General features: G+C 44.2%; 1 protein-coding gene across 13 annotated transcripts in view; it reads left to right on the top strand.

Annotated features, from left to right (window-relative positions):
* Positions 1-15242: 15242 nt before the first annotated feature.
* DOCK9 (dedicator of cytokinesis 9) overlaps positions 15243-19774 on the top strand; it is a 294889-nt gene continuing 290357 nt past the window's right edge. For 8 of the 13 annotated variants that reach the window (XM_087865020.1, XM_087865025.1, XM_087865027.1 and 5 more), the window contains exon 1: positions 15243-15693. In XM_087865020.1, the coding sequence (XP_087721146.1) occupies positions 15565-15693 (129 nt within the window). In that variant the 5' untranslated portion in view covers positions 15243-15564. The remainder of the gene's footprint in view (positions 15694-19774) is intronic. The other 5 variants (XM_087865033.1, XM_087865024.1, XM_045810971.2 and 2 more) reach the window with 2 other exon arrangements.

Below are 19774 nucleotides of genomic sequence, written 5' to 3' on the forward strand. Positions count from 1 at the left end.
TCCTGTAGGGCTGGTTGTACATCTTTTTTTCTCCTCAATTTCAGAAGGGGCTAGAATCTACTATATACCAGCTTCAAAGTTCGACTCATGTTTGATGAGCTGCAGATAATTGAGTATTGGATGTACCGGGCCCTAGGGTTGATTTTAATCAAGTGTGTTTAAAGAGAGAAAATTAAAATATTTCTCTCTTTAATAAGTTCACTATAATAGCAACCCCAAGTGAAGAAATCACAACCCCGTAAATAAGTAATGATAATGTACATGTAAAATACACATTTATTTATAATTATATTTGTTACACACAATTATTTATAACTGTATCTTGGACTCAAGCAGCACTTTTACTAATTAAGCTGTAAGCGTTTTATGGAAGACTACATACCTTCTCTATTTACAAGATGGAACTCTCCCTGAGTAGCTGAATGTGAGTGTGGGAAAATACTCTATTCAGGATACTCTAGCAGACGTCCAACTCCTTCATATCATTCATTGTGCCTTAAAAAGGGCACACTAGACCCTACTAGCAATAGAAACTACTGAACTGCACATTCCCCCACCTCAACATTTTTACAACTCTGAAATGCAAACCTGTCTTAAAATTATTGACAAAGCGTTCACGGTGATGGTCGTTGTCTTCAAATACGTGACCTTGGTTGTTTCTAGTTGAACAACTGGACAACTGAAATCCATGATATCGAGTCAGTAAGCCATTTAAGGTTTATCTGCGCAGAGAATATGAGTCCTGGTGTTACCAGAAAACATTCCATTGATACCGGATCTTGTCAAGAAAGTGTCAGCAATGTCTAAGTGGAGCATATGAAATTTTATATGACATTTTCCTCTTATGTATCATGCTTTTGATGTCAAGTATAAAAACTCTGTGCCTAGTCTTAGATCCGAAAGATTTTCTCTTGTGTTTCTAAACTTTTAATAGTATTGTTTTCCATTTAAGTCTTTGATTCATTTTGAGTTAATTTTATATAAGGTATGAGACAGGATGAGGTTCATTTTTGACAATGTCCAATTGCTTGTTCTTGCACTGTTTGTTGAAAATACTATCTTTCCATTGACGTGCTTTTGCACTTCTGTCAAAAATCAGTAGGGCACATTTGCGTGGGTCTATTTCTGTGTTGACTCTATTTCATTGATCTTTTTGTCTATCTTCCTCCAATACTACAAAGTCTTGATTACTGTAGCTATATAGTAAGTCTAAAAATTGGGTAGACTGATTCCTCCCATTTTATTCTGCTTTTTATTTATTTAAAGATTTTGTTTATTTATTTGAGAGAGAGTGAGAGAGAGCACAAGAGCAGGGTAAGGACCAGACTCCCCATTGAGCAGGGATCCCAATCCCGGAACTCGATCCCAGGACTCTGGGACCATGACCTGAGCTCAAGGCAGACACTTAACTGACTAAGCCACCCAGGTGCCCCTTAGTCCTCTTTTTAAAAAATTGTTTTAGTATTCTGGTTCCCTTGCATTTCTATTTAAATTCTAAAATAGGGGCGTCTAGGTGGCTCAGTCAGTTAATTGCTTCTGCCTTTGGCTCAGGTCATGATCCCAGGGTCCTGCTCATGGGGGAGTCTGCTTCTCCCTCTCTCTCTGCCCCTCCCCCAGCTCATGCGTGCAAGCACTGTCTTTCTCTCTCTCTCTGTCAAATAAACAAAACCTTAAAAAATGAAAATTAAATAATTCTAAAATAATCGCATCTATGGGTACAAAACTTTGCTCTTTTTTAAATAGGAACTTTATTAACCCTGTATATTGATTTGAGGAGAATCGACATCTTTACTATATTTGGTCTTCTAGTCCATGAACACATTTATTTAGATAGTTGATTTCTTTTGCCAGCATTGTGTAGTTTTCAACATGAAGTCCTGCACATGTCCTGTTAGATTTATACCTAAGCATTATATCTTGTTCAAGCAATTATAAATACTTTTGTATTTTAGTTTAGGTATCTATGTTTTCATCGCAGGTATGCAGCAATCCTAATGATTTTGTATGTTTATCTTATATTCTGAGACCTTAACCAGACTCGCTTACTCTAAGTATATTTATAGGTTCCTTGTGATTTTCTATGAGGACAATTATGAAATATGAAAGAGGGAGAGTTTTGTTTCTTCCTTTCTTATCTGTATGACTTTTATTTCCTTTTCTGGTATTATTGTACTGGCTAGAGCAACCAGGACCATGTTGAATGAGAATGCTAAGAGTAGGCGTCCTTGTTTTGTTCCCAATTTTGTAAGGAAAACATTCAGTCTTCTACCACAAAGTACAAAGTGAGCTGTAGCTTTTTTGGTAGATGTTCTTTATCAAGTTGGGGAAGTTCCCTTATAGTCCTATTTTTCTGAGAGTTCTTATCATGAGTGAGTGTGGACTTTTGTCACTTTTTTTGTATCAATTGGTACTACCCTGTGATTTTTTTTCTTTTGTATTCTGTTAATATGACAGATTATATTGAACCAGTCTTGTACCCTTGGAATAGACCTCACCTGGTCATGGGGTCTCTGGTTCTCTTTGCTACTATTTTTATAGATTTCTTACATCTACGTTAGTGAGAGATAGTGGTCTGTAACTTTTGTTGTAATATGTTTATCTGTCCTTGTGCCAATACCACACAAGGGGCTCCTACTTCAGACTACAGCAAAAACTGAATTATTGCCTGAAGGTTCCCAAAAGATTGAGGCCTAGGACTATGGCCATGGGCTGGGATTTCCCATTCCAAGGGTTTTCGTTGAAACATGTCTACACCTGATGGCACTTGGTCTCTAATTTTTTTTCCCTAATGTGAATGTAAATACAGAAAGTGAAAGGCCAAGCCTATAGGAAGAAAGAAAGAGAAAAAAAAAGAAAGGAGAGAGGGAGGGAGGGAGGAAGGGAAAAGAAAGAGAGAAAGATGAAAGATGAACATTGTGGGCATTAATAGAGCAGTATAGAATTCAAATTTTGGAGCTGGAGGGACCTTAGCGATTCTCTCATTTTTACAAGTGAGGACGATGTGACTCAGGAAGTCTTCCCCCAAATTACACAGTGTCTGATTCCTGCAAAAGACAGTGTGCTCATTTTTCTCCAGAAAGTGTTCAGAGCAGACTTGGGAGATTTGTGGAAGCTTAAGCAGAGAATAATGTTCTTGCATGAGCCGACTGCCTTTTGAAACTATCATCCCTGGCATTGCGAGTGTCATTCTATTTTGCATATGCTGAAAACTGTAATTATGAGGCATTGACAATGCACCCGACAGTTTGGCTGTCGCCTCATTTCAAAGCCTGCGGGCCAACGCATCTTCGGTTTACTCTTGGGATTGCGGAGGCACGTGAGGAGCAAAGAGGGGTCAAAAAATAGAGATCCGATCTGGGGCATTTGAAGTTGTATTGTTTCTTTCGTTGGTCAGAATATGTGCTTTCTTTGTGCGAACTAAAGGGCGTGGTCTATCGTTGCATTTCCACTGACTGCTCCCCGCTGCTCGCATCACACAGACGTCACCGGGGCAGCTCGGGGTCCGTGTGGTTCTGAGCTGGGACTCAGCACCCCGAGAGGATGACAGAGATTTGACAGCTGCCGAAGGAGGGCCTGAGCACGGGAAACCTTTCCATCAGGCTAATGAAACCTGTCAGCAACAGCAGGGACCCAGATCGCCATCTCCCAGAATGCAAGACGAGTGGAAGAGCAGCCAACTGGAGGAAGGAGGGGGAGGGATGGGGAGAAGCAAAGAATTCTTCATCACACCCAGTTCTTTTTTTTTTTTTTTAAAGATTTTATTTATTTATTTGACAGAGATAGAGACAGCCAGCGAGAGAGGGAACACAAGCAGGGGGAGTGGGAGAGGAAGAAGCAGGCTCATAGCGGAGGAGACTGATGTGGGGCTCGATCCCAGAACGCTGGGATCACGCCCTGAGCCGAAGGCAGACGCTTAACCGCTGTGCCACCCAGGCGCCCCCATCACACCCAGTTCTAAGCAGGAGGAGCAGGAGTCTGGCTGGCTGTCACGAAACAAGAGAAAAGTAAAGTATGGTACAGTTGGCCAGCTGCTGATTTTGTTGTGTGGACGTTACTGGACATTACTTTTAGGGCACAGCTTCTATAGGGACTGGGAGCAGAAGTGGGTTTGCCTAGGTTTCAGGGCCCCTCTGTGCACTGCCCTTTCCAACACCTTGGGAAGGCCCCAGCAAGTTGTTCATGTGGCCTTAGGTTTTTATAAAACTCATGGAAGTAGGATCCTTCAACTGCAGTCCGTTAAGCCCACGGTGTCTCTCCACCTCGACTTCCTTCAGGGACAGTTTTGGGATTTGGTAAGGGAAGGTCGAGTTAGGAATAGACCATATTAACTGTATTTAGAAAGATGTTTTGGACCATTTCAATAAAAACACAAAAGAAACTATAAACTCCTATTTAGGTGTATATAAAGGGTAGCTTATTTTACATTCTTTAAATTCATTTATCTAAAAAAGGAGAGGAAGGTGGATGGGGTGCCTGTGTGGCTCAGCCATTAAGCGTCTGCCTTCTGCTCAGGTCATGATCCTGGGGTCCTATGCTTGAAGCCCCACATCTGGCTCCCTGTTCAGCGGGGAGCCTGCTTCTCCCTCTCCCTCTGCCGTTCCTCTCCTCCCCTGCTCATGCTCTCTCTCGTGCTTCTGTCTCTCAAATAAATAAATAAAATCTTTAAAAAAAATAAAAATAAAAAAATTCAGCTAAACATTAATGGAATATGAAACTAAACAGGTAAGAGGAGTGATTAAGTCAATAGAAGTTGTTTTGATATGGAAGAGGAAAACGTAACAAAACTTTCAGATCGTACTGAATCCAGTCATTTGCTATGAGGAAGGGATATTCTGTTAAGAGAAATAAATGGCATTTGCATTATTTGGAAATCTGATTAATGAAGAGCTGTGAATTTTATGAACTCATTGGAACATAATTTTAAATTTTTATGTATTAAACATGAAATATTGACATTGATAAGGAGAACATGAAACTCTTAATACTCCAATACAATGAGGACACTGATGACAGGCTTGCTATTGAAGACTATCAGTTCAAAGATCTTGACACAAGAAAACCTTAAAATACCCTGAAATCTTACAGTACGTGTATGAAAGAAACTCGTTAGTGCTTCCTCCAAATCTGATGAAATCCCAGAGAGTTCTAAGGCATGACTAACAACTAATTGCAAAGTTGAAAAAGACTTCTCTACGTTATCAATAATAAAAGAATTTCAATGAAGGATACTTAAAATACTGAATTTTCTTTCTATTCTCACTATAAAATATGTCACAAAATCATTGTCTTTTGAAGAGACTGAGTGTATGCAGACAAAAACTGTAGGAAAAAAAGCATTTTAGAGATGCAGGAGGAGGTTCATTAAGTAGAAACACTGCTATTTTTCTGAATTTTGTGATGTTTGTGGCATTTAGTAGCTTTTAAAAATAGTAACTTGTGTGATTTTTCCTTTACTAAATATCCACTTTGGTGACTGACATATTTATTTATTTACTTATTCATTCATTCATTCATTTCTATTTTTTAAAGATTTATGCATTTAGAGAGAGAGAATGTGTGAGCAGGGAGGGGAGGGGGAGAGAGAGAGAGAGAGAATCCTCAAGCAGACTCCCCCCTGAGCACAGAGCCCAACACAGGGCTGGATCCCAGGACTCCAAGATCACAATCCAAGCTGAAACCAAGAGTTGGCCACTCAACTGACTGAGCCACCCAGGCGCCCCCTGATATGATATTTATAATTTTATATTCTTTTTCTAAAAAAGTACCTCTATAAGCTTCACATACATATTTTTTAAAAATTGTGGTAAGATATATATAACATAGAATGTACTCTCTTCAACACCGTTCAGTGGTATTAAGTGCATTCACACTGTTGTATAACCATCACCACCGTCCATCTCCAGAACTCTTTTCATCACTGCAAACTGAAACTCTGTACCATTGAACACTAACTCCTTACTCTTCCCTTCATCCAGCCCCTGGCAACTACCATTCTACTTTCTGTCCCTGTGAGTTTGATTACACATCTCATAAAGTGGAATTATACAGTACTGGTCTTTTTTTGGACTGATTTATTTCATTTAACATGATGTCCTCAAGGCTCATCCATGTTGTTATCTGTATCAGAATTTGTTTCCTTTTTAAGGCAGAATTGTATGGACACAGCACATTGTATTTACCCATTCCTCTATCATTGGACCCTTGAGTGGTTTCCACCTATTGGCTACTGTGGATAATACTGCTTTGTAGCCATGGGGGTACAAATACCTGTTTGAGGCCCTGTTTTCAATGTTTTTGGATATACACTCGGATGTGGGATTGCTAGGTCATAGAGTAGTTCTAATTTTAATTTTTCGAGGAACCGCCATGCTGTTTTCCACACAGCTGTACTACTCCCACCAACAGTACAGTGAGCGTTCCAGTTTCCCACACCCTTGCCAACACCTGTTATTTTCTGTGTTTTGGACAGCAGCCATCCTAATAGGTGTGAAGTCCTCAATATATTTTTAAGTTCTGGCTGGGATTTGGTTTTGCTGAGCAAGCATTTCTACAGCATTGTTGTTTCAGTTCTTTTTATGGTCACTGCTATGGTCATGGGTGGAACGTGGCTTAGCCAGCCTTTCAGGATTGCTGCTCAGTGCTTCTGAATAGTATTGGTTTCTCCTTTTCTCTCTCTCGAAGTCCTTGGCATCAGTTTATTCAAACTTGCTTTTGGGCGATGTCCTAGATCTCAGCGTTGTGGGTTTATTGTTTATTTCTGACTTAAGAATTTACAGTCTATACATGCGTTTATCTATCCCATGAGTCAAGAAGATCTATTCTGTGTACTTATTCATTCTACCATGCGCCAGAAGATTTTAAGTCAGTCTGTCTAGTGTCTGGCTGACATGAAAGCTGGTACGGCTGGTTCTGTAGGACCTGTTGCTAAAGCACTGAGCTGTGTCTTTCCCGGCTGATAAATAACCACGGCCCGGTAACTCTGAGCCTTGGGATCATCTAAAGGGTTAATGGCTGATGGTGAAAGGGGGCTTCCAGGACTGTGCTTAGAAGGGCCCCTGGACTCTTGAAATTCTTTTTGAACAAGAGTTCCCCCATTTTTATTTTCCACTGAGCTCTGCGAACTAGGTAGCCAGTCCTCAACAAATCCTTGCCTTTTTAGACACTGAGGCTTTTTCCCAAGTGAGAAAGGGATTCTGCCTGCAGATTTCCTCCAGGTGCAGCTCAGGGGATGCCACACCAGATTCCCTCTGGTTCTGCTCCTTCGCTGCTTATCCTGGCCAACATTCTTCCAGAGCCTGAAAAAGGCATTTAGAGATCAAAATTTTTCTGTTGTGAGAAGTGATATATTTTTAAGAGACATAATCCTTCTCTAAGCCCAATTTCCCCCCTGTTTCTCACTTATTTTGTTGTTGACGATGCCCCCCATCTGTTTAAACTTTGTATTTTTATTCTTATTTTTTTTAAAGAATTGTGAAATTGTGCTAAATTAATCTTTTTCAAGGGAAACTGGTTTTTGGGTCCCCTTTCAACTGGTCAATTCAGGTAGACTTTTTAACATTAAGCAGAATTCCTTCCTGATTTCTGCTGTATTGGCTCACTGAAAAGTCTTCTCTACAATGGAAATAATTGAGGACAAAGCCCTAGGTACTTCCTCAGGTATGGCCTTGGTTCACCAGTCCCATCTTCCCTGTTTGCAGAGATAATAAGTTACCTAGGAACACATCCCTCTGTGTGTTTATACACTTCATCTGTGACGTGAACTTTAACTTACTTATCTTCTGGAATATTGTGGGAATTCATCTGATAAGGTCATAATGGCTTCAGCAACAGCACTTTTAAACCAAACTAATGGTTATGCATTCCCTGTTATTATATACGATCATTATGTGATTATATCTACTATACCACTAATAGGTTGTTGATATTCAATGATATTAAAGACAATTTCCACTCAACATCAGTCACTGACTCTCTTTTATTAAATGATGACATGATGAGCTTAGGCTTTGTAATACAAGCCCTACAGAGTGTTAATGGTGTTCTGGACTACACATTACAGACCAAGAATGAAATGAACAAACAAAGAATTTGTTCCTTTGTAGATTATCAACAATGTTCACAAATGAAAGCAAAACTGCTGGTGATGAGCAGTTAAAAGAGGATACAAATCTGAGGCTAATTCAAAGAGAAAAAGTGAGAGAAGTGGGTGATGGGATATCTCCTGAGCCTTGGGGTAGGTCAGTTCATCTCATGATCTAGACCTCCTCTGTGTGTATAGCAGACAGCTCCGACAATTTCTTGAAACACTTTCTAAGCATTTAATAGCTAATAATTATTGATCATTTAGCCCCTCCCTTACTTTTTTTTTTAATTAACTTGGTACTTGCCTCTACCAAATATTCTTCCTTTTGCTTACTTGACTTCCATATTAACTTTCTCCTGCACTAGAATAGAAGTTCCACAAGGGAAGAAATTTTGATCTTTCAAAAATCATACTATGTATTCAGTTCTTAGAATTGCATCTAGCACATAGTACATGCTCAATAAATATTTGACTGAATAAATGTGTCAGTTCATTAAAAATGAGGGTAAATTAATGTTCTACAGAAATAGTTATTTCCTAAAGCTATCTCTAATTATCATTTTAAGAATATTTCATACACATGACAATGAAAAGAGTAAACAATTTGTATTTTGATGTTAGAAAATGACAGATCATTCTAAATGAGCTAAGCAATATTTCAATGACTCGGAAAAGAGTAAAACGTCAAAATAGGATGAAAGCAAAAAAATCTGAACAAAGAAATCCCACGAGGTTGCGCCTTCCTCTCACAATCTACAGAAGTTGATAGAATTATTTTACTAACAATTCCTTACATGTTGTTTTTGTATTATAGTTCGACTATCCTTCACCTTTAATGATAAATTTTCATTTATTCAAAAGGGATGTTGATGCAGCTGGTTTTTTTCTCTGTTTGTCGGGTGGCAGAAATGTTGAGATTGGGGCGTCAAGGTAAGTGAGGAGAAGGTGCTGGTTAACACTTCCAGCAACGTCATTTTGTGGAGAGAATAGGCTAGGACAAGACGTTCAGTCATGACCCTGATAGCTCAGGAGGTGGTGTACTTCTTCCGTACACTCACAATGCAACATAATGGGGGAGAATTGGTGGGTTTAAAATTTTATAAAGAGAGAAGCTATGGGAGGTGCCAGAGCTGTCACTGGGTCTACTGTTGGGTAAACTACTGTGTTGAATGAAACTACCTTATAATAAATGTGTTTTAAACATTAAAAAATACAAGTGGTTGGATGCCTGGCTGGCTCAGTCATTAGAGTATGCAACTCTTGATCTCAGGATTGTGAGTTTGAGCTGCATGTGGGGTATAAAGATTACTTAAAAATAAAATCTTAGGGGCAACCTGGGTGGTGCAGTCAGTGAAGCATCGAACTCTTGGTTTTGGCTCAGGTCATGATCTCAGGGTCATCAGATCGAGCCCCACATTGGGCTCTAAGCTCAGTGCGGAGTATGCTTGAGATTCTCTCTCCTCTCTCGGCCCCTCCCACTTGTGCTCACACTCTCTCTTTCTATCTCAAATACATATTTAAAAATAAAGTAAAATAAATTAAAAAAAAATACAAGTGGTAGGGGTGCCTGGGTGGCTCAGTCGTTAAGCATCTGTGTTCGGCTCAGGTCATGATCCCAGGGTCCTAAGATCGAGCCCCGCATCGGGCTCCCTGCTCGGCAGGAAGCCTGCTTCTCCCTCTCACACTCCCCTTGCTTGTGTTCCCTCTGTTGCTGTCTCTCTCTGTCAAATAAATAAATAAAATCTTAAAAAAAAAATACAAGTGGTAAGATAAAAGATAAAAATATTTGGTCATATTTTCTTTCAGGGTAACCCCACTGTACTTACCATAGTTACTGAGGTCACTCTATGCAACCAGCTCTATACAGATATTTGGTTGCAAACGGTCACAGGCTGGGCAGTTTGACAAATACAGCTCTAGTAGTCAGACTGGTCTGTGCAAGGTTCTTTCCCATCCCTTATGTAAAATATCTGTATTTTCTCATTTAATATATGGGAGTTTCTTTTCACACTTTCTTGCTTCCATCTTCCTTAGTGTTTTCCCATCGTTTATCCTTTGTTGTCCTAGTGAACAACACTGACCCAAACCCGCGACCCTGATTGTCTTCGAAGAGCTAGGAAGCACCATGGTTCACTGAACTCCAGTGTGCAAAAAGCTGCAGCTTTGATATTTCCTGGTGTTTGCAGTCTGTGAAAGGCTCCCACCCTGGAATAATGGACACAGAGTAGGGCACGCATCCAGCATGGTAAGTCTTCCTCACCAGTCAGACCAGCCCCAGAAGTTCAGAAATGAGACAAGTTCACTCTGGTGGAGTTCTTCTTTACTGTCTACCACTCCCAGGATCATGAGGTACAGTAGATTTGGAAGAGCTGGTAACGAACTGTGACCTCTTTTCCTCGGAGTTCATTTGCCTACCGAAGGCCGGAACTATTCTGTTTCGGGAGAGAAGAGGAAATTCTAAGCACTTCAGAACAAGGTCTCCACTTCCCTGGAGTCACCAGGACTAACCTCCCCTTCCTGCTGTCCTTTAAAGAAAGGTGAATAGAAAGAATCTGGCTGGTAACAAATTCTGTTTTGAAAACAGGTGTCTTTTCTTTTTTCTAGCTAATTTAATAGCCTCCCCTTACTTTATTGTGAGTTTTGTAGCAAAGCAACTATTTACTATAAAAAGAGTAGTTCAAACATGAAATGATGTTCCATGCTATAGTCTGAAACAGTTGAGTTATAAGTATTAACGATGATAAGAAATATAGGAGACAACTGCTTATGGTAATAATGACTTCATATTTGAAAGGATATTGAATGATATTCTTTTAAGTGTACACTATGTACATTTGGGCACAATAAAAAAAAACTCAGTCTATTCACCATCAGATTGTAAGAAACTTCAGAATTTTATTATTATATTGATCTCTAGTAGTGCCTTATTTTTAACAGAGTTCAACATATTTTTTGTAAAATAAAGGACCCGACTTTTGTATGAAAAAAAGTGCAACAATAATAGATGTTTATTTTTAAAAATTCAATCGATGCAAGGATAAAATAAAAAATGAAAGCTGCTTTCACACTTCTCTGGATGCTACAATCCACAGGACCGGCTAGTCTTTACAGGTTACTTTTTATTTATACTAAAAACAGATACGCTTCTTCAAGATTTACCTGGAAAAAATTTTAAACTAATTATGTTTCATTAAGACACGTACAAATCCTAAAAGCAAACCTAACAAGGAAATGACGCAATAAGAGGTTATCATTAAAACATGGATAATGCTTGAGTTGTAAGTATTTGGGTGTGGTAGTCATTCATATGCAAATTTTCAAAACTGGCTGCAATTACATTTCATCTCTACTACTTATTAGTATCATCCTCGACAGAAAGGAAAACTTTCTTCGTATGGTTTTGGAAAAACAAAGATGGGTTCCTCCCTCCAGCTGAAAGAGATGGATGTCTCCTCCACCACACCTTAAACCCCATGGGTCTTCATTCGGCGCAGTACCCTTGCCTGGGGGTGATGCTCACCCTTCTGTAAAGGTGTGACTCCTCTCTCATGGGAGTTGATGCAGTAGCGAAAACTTAGAGCTTTCTCCTTGTGTGTCTGTGTCTCTCCGGGATGACCTCATTCATTCATTCATTCATTTATTTATTAATCTCTCTCTTTTTAAAAAAATTATTTATTTATTTAACAGAGAGAGACAGCCAGCGGGAGAGGGAACACAAGCAGGGGGAGTGGGAGAGGGAGAAGCAGGCTCCCAGCGGAGGAGCCTGATGTGGGGCTCGATTTCAGGACTCTGGGATCACGCCCAGAGCCGAAGGCAGACGCTTAACAACTGAGCCACCCAGGTGCCCCTATTTTTTAATCTCTACACCTAGTGTGGCGCTCAAACTCACGACCCTGAAATCAGGAATTGCATGCTCCACCATCTGAGCCAGCCAGGCGCCCCCAGGATGACCTCATTTTAACTTGATGGCTTCCGCAAAGACCTTATTTGCAAATTAAGATCACGTTCACAGATATCAGGGTTAGGATTCCAATATGTCTTTTTTAACCCATAACAGTAAAGAACAAGTTTCTGCTCAAACTTAAACATGAGCTATGTCCCATTTATTAACAACACACTTCACCAGGGGGAAGAAAAAAGGTTCAGCTTTGGGTTGCTGGGAAAATCCGTATTCCTGGGCTTAGCTCACATATTCCGTGCCTCCTTCTTTGACTATAAGAACTTGCACTTGAGGGGCACCTGGCTGGCTCTGTCATTAGAGCATATGACTCTTTTTTCTTCTTTTTTTAAAAAGATTTTATTATTCATTTGAGAGCGCTCCAGTGAGCAAGCAAGAGATCACAAGTGGTAGAGGGAGAGGGAGAAGCAGGCTCCCCGCTGAGCAGAGAGCCCCATGCAGGGCTGATCCCATTACTGAGCAGAAGGCAGGCACTCAACTGACTGAGCCACCCAGCAACAGACTGAGCCCAGAGCATGTGTCTCTTGATCTGAAAGCTATACCATGTTGGGTATACAGATTACTTAAAAATAAAATCTTAAAAGAAAAAAAAAGAACTTGCACTTGATTAGAAATTGTCAGTAATGGGGAGCCTGGGTGGCTCAGTCAGTTACACATCTGCCTTTGGCTCAGGTCATGATTCCAGGGATCAAGCCCCGTGTCGTGTGGGCTCCCTGCTCAGTGGGGAGCCTGCTTCTCCTTCTCCCTCTGCTGCTCCCCGATGCTTGTGCTTTCTCTCTCAGGAAAAAAAGACATTGTCAGTAACCACTGTCAGCACCTTACACATCATCCTCTGCTTCTTAAACGAAAATTTGCCCATTCTAGAATCTAATGAGTTAGCAAGCAAGCATGGAATTTAGAACTGGTAGAGACACGGGTGAAATTAGGAGGTTTGGGGAAACCCTTCACTTTCCGGGTATATGTGCTTATTTTAAAAATTTCTGTTTCTTAAAACAAAACAAAAAGTTAAAGAAAGAAAAAAAAGGAAACCTCACAACCTGTACGCTTTTGTTATCGTTTTTAATAAAAAAATTCATAATCAGGGCGCCTGGGTGGCACAGCGGTTAAGCGTCTGCCTTCGGCTCAGGGCACGATCCCGGCGTTACGGGATCGAGCCACACGTCAGGCTCCTCCACTATGAGCCTGCTTCTTCCTCTCCCACTCCCCCTGCTTGTGTTCCCTCTCTCGCTGGCTGTCTCTATCTCTGTCAAATAAATAAATAAAATCTTAAAAAAAAATTCATAATCTGTTTGCCTTCTATGGAAGTAGTTATGGTTTAGAGATCCAAGGTAACACAGTGGGGTAAAGATTTGTGCCGTCTGGGACTAATTCAGGAGTTCAAAGCCCAGAGGGAAATTTTAATTTGGGATTCTCAGCCTAGAATCTAACAGTTTAGGTTGGCCACAGGGTGGCCCAGAGGTGTAAATGCGGGATGTGCATGGTCATACAAAACAGCAGAAGTTCCCCCTGAATGGCAGGGAGATAAGGGCCTGCATAAGGGCCTTACCTTGTGGGGGTCACCGAGTTCTACTCTTGGAAGAGGAGAGCATTGGGAAATGTCTAGGCCATTCCCTTAAATCGCAGAGGAGGAAATGGGTTAGTGTGAATTGTTTTTATTGTCATATATGACTTGTTTTATGTATCTTCCAGCCCGTCAGGCTCACTCAGAGCCACATCCTGCATTCCAACCTACTAGGAAAACAATCCAATCCAGCAAGCTTCTATTGAGCACTAACTGCATGCTTAACTTCCAGTCTTATTATATGCCAGACCTGCCCATTAAGTCCTGAACGGTGGTGTTTTGATTTCTGCACGAGATTGGTGGTTTCTCCTACCACTTTAAGATTCCGAGCTAGGCCAGTGTTTGGCTTTCTGGTGGGGTAGCACGCAATGGGGGCCTCCTTCCTTGCGGGGACGAAGGTTTCGACTCCTCAGGGAACTTGGTCTAGAGTGGCGGCGGCGAACGCGCCCAAAGCCGGCTTCAAGCTACGACCGAGCGCTGCGGAATCCACCCGGGCAGGTAAGGAGCTGTCCATCAGCGGGCAATGGGCGTGGCCTGAACATATCGGCCAATCAGCGACGCCGCCTTTACGAAGGGCTCCCCGCCCCGGGAACCCGCCCGAACACAAACGACTGAGCATGCGCCCGGCGCCCAGCGTAAATTCCGCCCCCGCCGTGCGCCCCCTCCCCAGCTGGGTCAGAGTTAGGCTGTTTAGGGTTTCCTCAGAAAAGAGCGGAACAGGAGACAGGATGGTGGGATCCTTTACGGACGGGAAAGTGGGAAAGGCTGTGTGAGGAAGTTCCTCAGATCGGTGGCTGTCGCTAGCAGCCGCCAGCTCCTGGATTGCGTTGGGCTCGCAGGCCGGCGCTTCAGGGTTTCCCGGGCTCCCAGCCTTGCGGCCCCGCCCGGCCGCGGAGGGGCGGCAGGAAGGCATGTGGTGTCACTTCATCCTCTTGTAGGTTATTGTTTTTCCTCAGTTTACAGAAGACAGAGGCGAGGCTCACAAGTTTCGATCCCGCCCAAGGTGACGCAGCAGGTCGCCGTTGCGGGCCGGGGTCTGCGTGATTCGCAGTGACTGTCCCGGCCTGCGCCGCCCCTCACCCGGGGACGTTCCCTTCGGCTCCCAGAGGCTCCCCACGGTTCGCGCTTCGCCCCTGGGGGGCGGAACAGTGGTTTTAGGCCGAGAAGCGCCGCTGTGAGTGCGTGTGGCGCTCCACGCCGGGTCCCCGACAGGGCGCTCCATCCGGCTCCGCACGGCCGCTTCTTCCCAGCGGCTCTGTGCTCTCTCGGTGCCGCATAAAGTCCACCTTCCTGAAACCTCAGAGGCCCCGGGCGCACGGGGGGCGTGGTGCCACCGAGCCCGCTCCCTGCCGTTATACAGGCGCCGGTTTCGGGGACTTGGTCCCGCTCCTGCCAGGGAATGTGCGCCCTGTCGGCGGCGTGCGCGGCCCTCATCTCGGGTCTTCGGACTTGCGGCCCGGCAAGCAGTGGGGTCTGAGCGGAGGCGCCCCGACCTGTCCGGTAGCCCGCGTCCCGCCACCTCGCTCGGCGCTGAGCCGCACCGGCCGGGTCGACTTGCCGCGCCCGCGGTCCCGCCGCGCCGGCCCCTCCTCCGTCCGCCCCGCCCCGCGCCGCGCCGGACACCCCGCCCCGAGGAGGCGGCCCGGCGAGCGGCCGCCGGGGGAGACTGGTAGCATGGGGGTGCTGCCGCCGCCACACTCACGGTCGCCCCTAGCGAGCCCGGGCACTGCTCTGAGTGCGGGGGACCGCGGAAGCCTCGGGGGGCGCCTCGGGGCGTGACAGGGTGCTGAGGGCGCGGCCCGGGTTGCGCCTCCTGGACGCGCGGCGAGCGGCAGGGGGAGCGGGCGGGCGGCGGCTCCGGGAGCTGCCGGCGGGCCAGGCCGGGCGCCCAGGGCGCACCTGGCGGCGGCGCGGCCGGGCCGGACCGCGGGAGCAGGCGCGGCGGCTGCAGTGACGGCGAGGATGTCGCAGCCGCCGTTGCTCCCTGCCTCGGCGGAGACTCGGAAGTTCACCCGAGCGCTGAGTAAGCCGGGCACGGCGGCCGAGCTGCGGCAGAGCGTGTCGGAGGTGGTGCGCGGTTCGGTGCTTCTGGTGAGTGCGGGACGACGGACGGTGGGAGGTGGGCGGGCGGCCACCTCCTCTACGCTCCTCTTAAGTCGGTAGGGCCCAGGTCGAGCTGCACGACTCCGCTGGGTCTGCAGGATTAAGAGGTGGTGGATGCTGGACAGGAGAGAAGGGAAAATCCTGAAGAATAGCAACTTCTATATCTCCACCCCTAGTCTGGGGGTCCTGTCGCCACTGTTGCCCCCTTCCCTCCTGGGAAATTTCCTGGAAGTGAGATGGCCATCTCCCTCAACTACCTTCCCCCCAAACCCCCAAGTTACCTTCCTCTGCCAATTGGGGCTTTACACTCCCTTGTCCCCGTTCCTCCGGCAGTCCCCTGCTCTTCCGGTATGCTGGAGGGTCTTGGCACCTGTGGCCTGGAGGGCTGCAGGGAGTGGAGGTGGGGGCTTCTTTTTTCCAGTCGGTAACCCAGGATAAGGGGTGGCCCTGCGCACCCTTTGGGTGGGCCGAGCTCCAGAAGGGAAGCGGTTCCGCCCCCTCCCCTTGAACGGGCTTCCTGAGGTTTGGCCTCCTCTTACGAAGTAACCGGTTAGGGGGCGTGATAGAAACCCTCGGTAATTTCAGCATTGGTGCAAATTACTGCGAAGTTTGGGGATTTGAAGCAAGTGAAGCAAGCAGCCCCAAGATTAATCTGGTCGTGGCAGAACATCTTTAAAGAATGGGCCCCTGGGTGTAGGAAGATGAAGTTTTAAATCGACTTTTCCATAGCCTGGGCTGGTCCTGCTATATTTGGAAACACAGCACACCCAGATCACTTGGAAGGTGCGGGAGAGGAGCGACTTTTGACGGCAGCATGTTCTCCCTGGCAGCTGGAAACTTTGAGCTGCTCCTTGCATTGTTGTTGGAATTTGTTTTCTGGAAAGGGGCTTGTTTGTGGGCGGGTGATTTGTTGGAACGATGCAAGAAGATGGGCCTTGGAAGTGATTCTCTGTTTTGTGGCGCTGTGTGGGGTACTGTCCCCTTGAGTGCGGTGCCGTTAACACAGGAGCTGGGACCTCTTTCTGATGGCAGATAGATGCCCTTCCTGAGCAGAGACAGGATGACATGAATGATATTTGTGGAGATTGGAGATGAAGTTTTGCTGATTTACATATCCAGCTTGCTTAGTTTGATTTTTCTCTCAGTTGACAGCTCTGCCAACTCCAGATTCCTCAAACTCCAGTCAGTCCGCCAGTAATAAACAGGGATTTTAATTTTATTTATTATTTATTTATTTATTTTAAAAAGATTTTATTTATTTGACACGGAGAGAGTGCACACAAGCAGGGGGAGCAGCGGGCAGAGGGAGAGGGAGAAGCAGACTCCCTGCTGAGCAGGGAGCCTGATGCTGGACTCGATTCCACGACCCCGGGATCATGACCTGAGCTGAAGGCAGACACTTAACCGACTGAGCCACCCAGGCTCCCCAGGGATTTTATTTTTTCTTTTCTATGGAACTTGATCAGTTGATGGTTGCCGAGTAGAGCAGAGTTGGGAATAGACCAGAACCTAGCTTCTCCTCCAAAACCCAAACTGACTTCTGTTCCTTTAGTCTAAGGAGGACCCCCTGCATCTTCTTGACTTTTGCCATTGTGTGTATGTTAAGGATAAAGCCTGTACCATCTGTGGCATCTTTTCTGTTCTCGCCTGAAATTTAGTTCTTTTAACTGGGGGCTACTGTCCTCATCAGGGATTTGAGGCAAAAGAAGAGTAAATAAAACATGACTATGCCATGATTTCCAGAGTTCTGGTAGACCTGAACTGAGGAGGAGGTACTGGTCTAATAACCATTAGGTTGAGCACAGAAGTTCCAAAATAGGCACAACACTGCAAGAGCTGTAGATGCGCAGCATTCCTTGAGTACCTGCCCTTCCTCTTGGAGGGTGGCCTACTGATAGTGACCTGGTTGTGTCCCTTCCCATGTATGAGACACTTCGTGTTACCTCATGACACTTTAATAGTATATCTGTTTTCCTTAGACACCCTGCTGCATGAACAGTCAGATGCCTGGCTGGTGTCTCAGCTCTTAGTGTTGTCTATCAGTGGTCACTTGCTTGTCTGATGAAATTGGTGATGAAACAAACAAACAAATGGCAGGAAAGCAGGTGTCGTCGCTGGGGCGTTTGAGGGGCTCCCTGGCTGAATGAGAAGTGCGTTGCAATGGTTGTGCATTGCAGAAGGAGGAATTTGAGATAGCCTACAGATACCAAAAATTACCCATAGGCCTCACTCCCTTCACCTCCTGCCAGGTACTGTGCCACGACCTGCTTCTTCTTGCTGCTCCCCAGTGTCCGTCAGGAAGCCATGGCAGGTGCACCTGCCACATAAGTTCTGATTTGGCTTTATCCTAGGAGGATATAGGGAGGTCCCCCTGATCCTTGCAAGAGGCTGAAGAGCAGCCAAGCCGGGGTTTGGAATCCCATGGTCTATTGATCCATGCTTGGATAGAAGTATTGCTCTGCTCTGTCTTTGATGACTTCGGTCAGTGCAAATACAATGCTTACAGCATAGTAAACACTCAGTAAATATTATTAACTAGCTGACCAATAAAGCAGTTTTGCAGATGGATTAAAATAAAAAATGAATAGGGTATGGATTTAACTGGCTCTTCCCATGCTTCTAGCATTGGTGAGTGGCTGGTAGTGAGATCAGAAACAACAAAATTAAATAGTTCAGTGTGTAATAAAGGCTGCCACTTAACAAACTTTAAAAGTGAGATGTACTCATAAATTTTTCATTGTTTGATAGCTTCATTTTTCATAGGCTCAGGTTTGTGGGCCTTTAAAAATGATTTTGTATTAATTTGAAGAGCTTGAAAATAAACATACAAAAAGTGGAGAGAATAGTATAATGAGCCCTCATAATCCACACAGATTTAATAATTATCAAGATTTTACCCAAATTTGTTTTAACTGTCCTGTGTGTGTGTGTGTGTGTGTGTGTGTGTGAGAGAGAGAGAGAGAGAGATCGTGAGTTCCAGACCTCATGTGTGTGTGTGTGTATGAGTACGAGTGTGATTTTGAATTCCAGACCGCTTGTCCTTTCATCCTGTATACCTAGCACGTACTGTTAAAAATAAGGATATTTTGTACAGAAGTATAATGCCATTACAATAAAACTAACAATCTATTGATATACTCTTCAGGTTTCCCAGATTGCTTAAAAACATCTTTAATAGGTAGTTTGTTCTAATCAGAAATTAAACAAGGTTTGCAGACCCTTTTGAATGTGATTTGTTTGCACTTTGGTGAGGCTTAGAATTATTTGTAATGGAGAGGACCCTGTCTGGGGTCAGGAGTCCTGGGTTTTAATCCTAGAGATTTAGTAGTTTAGACCATGGGCTCTGGAGTCAGAGCATGTGGATTATAAGTGAAGCTCTGCCCCTTACCCACTGGGCAGTCTTAAGCACATAACTTACTATCCTTGCTGGGCCTCAGTTTCCTCATCTATGGAGTGGAGATAATGCCATACTTAGATTTTTAGGGTTGGTTGGGAGGATTAAATGAGTAATATAAGTAAGGCTCTTTGACAGTGCCTGACATATATTCTACCAGCTAATTAAGTCACACTGGGCTGTCACTTTACTTCTCTGAACTTCAAAGTTCTATTATATATATATGTATATTTTTTTTAAGATTTATTTATTTATTTTAGAGAGGGTGGGAGCAGGGGGAGGGGCAGAGGGAGAGAGAGAGAGAGGAAAAAAAGGAGCAGACTCCCCACTGAACAGGGGGCTCAATCTCACGACCCTGAGATCATGACCTAAACCGAAATCAGGAGTCTGATGCTTAACCGACTGAGTCACGATGGCGCCCCCCCCCAGGGCTCTATTATATTAACTGAGGGGCTGTACTAGATTGTTCCTAGAGTCCCTTTCCTTATCAACATGCTTGAGTTCTAAAGATGCTTTTATGAGTAGTAGAGGTACTGCTAGTAATATTCTTGACAATAGGAAAGGTAATTTATGATTTTGGGTAATGAAGGAAGAATCCCCACAATTCCAGAATTAGCTTTCTATGATTTAGAATAGTCAGGAGGGCAGCACATTCAAAATATATGCAAGCTCAGA

This window comes from Ursus americanus, chromosome 10, assembly GCF_024610735.1.
Source record: "Ursus americanus isolate L20-20 chromosome 10, mUrsAme1.1.p, whole genome shotgun sequence".
Classification (NCBI taxonomy): domain Eukaryota; kingdom Metazoa; phylum Chordata; class Mammalia; order Carnivora; family Ursidae; genus Ursus; species Ursus americanus.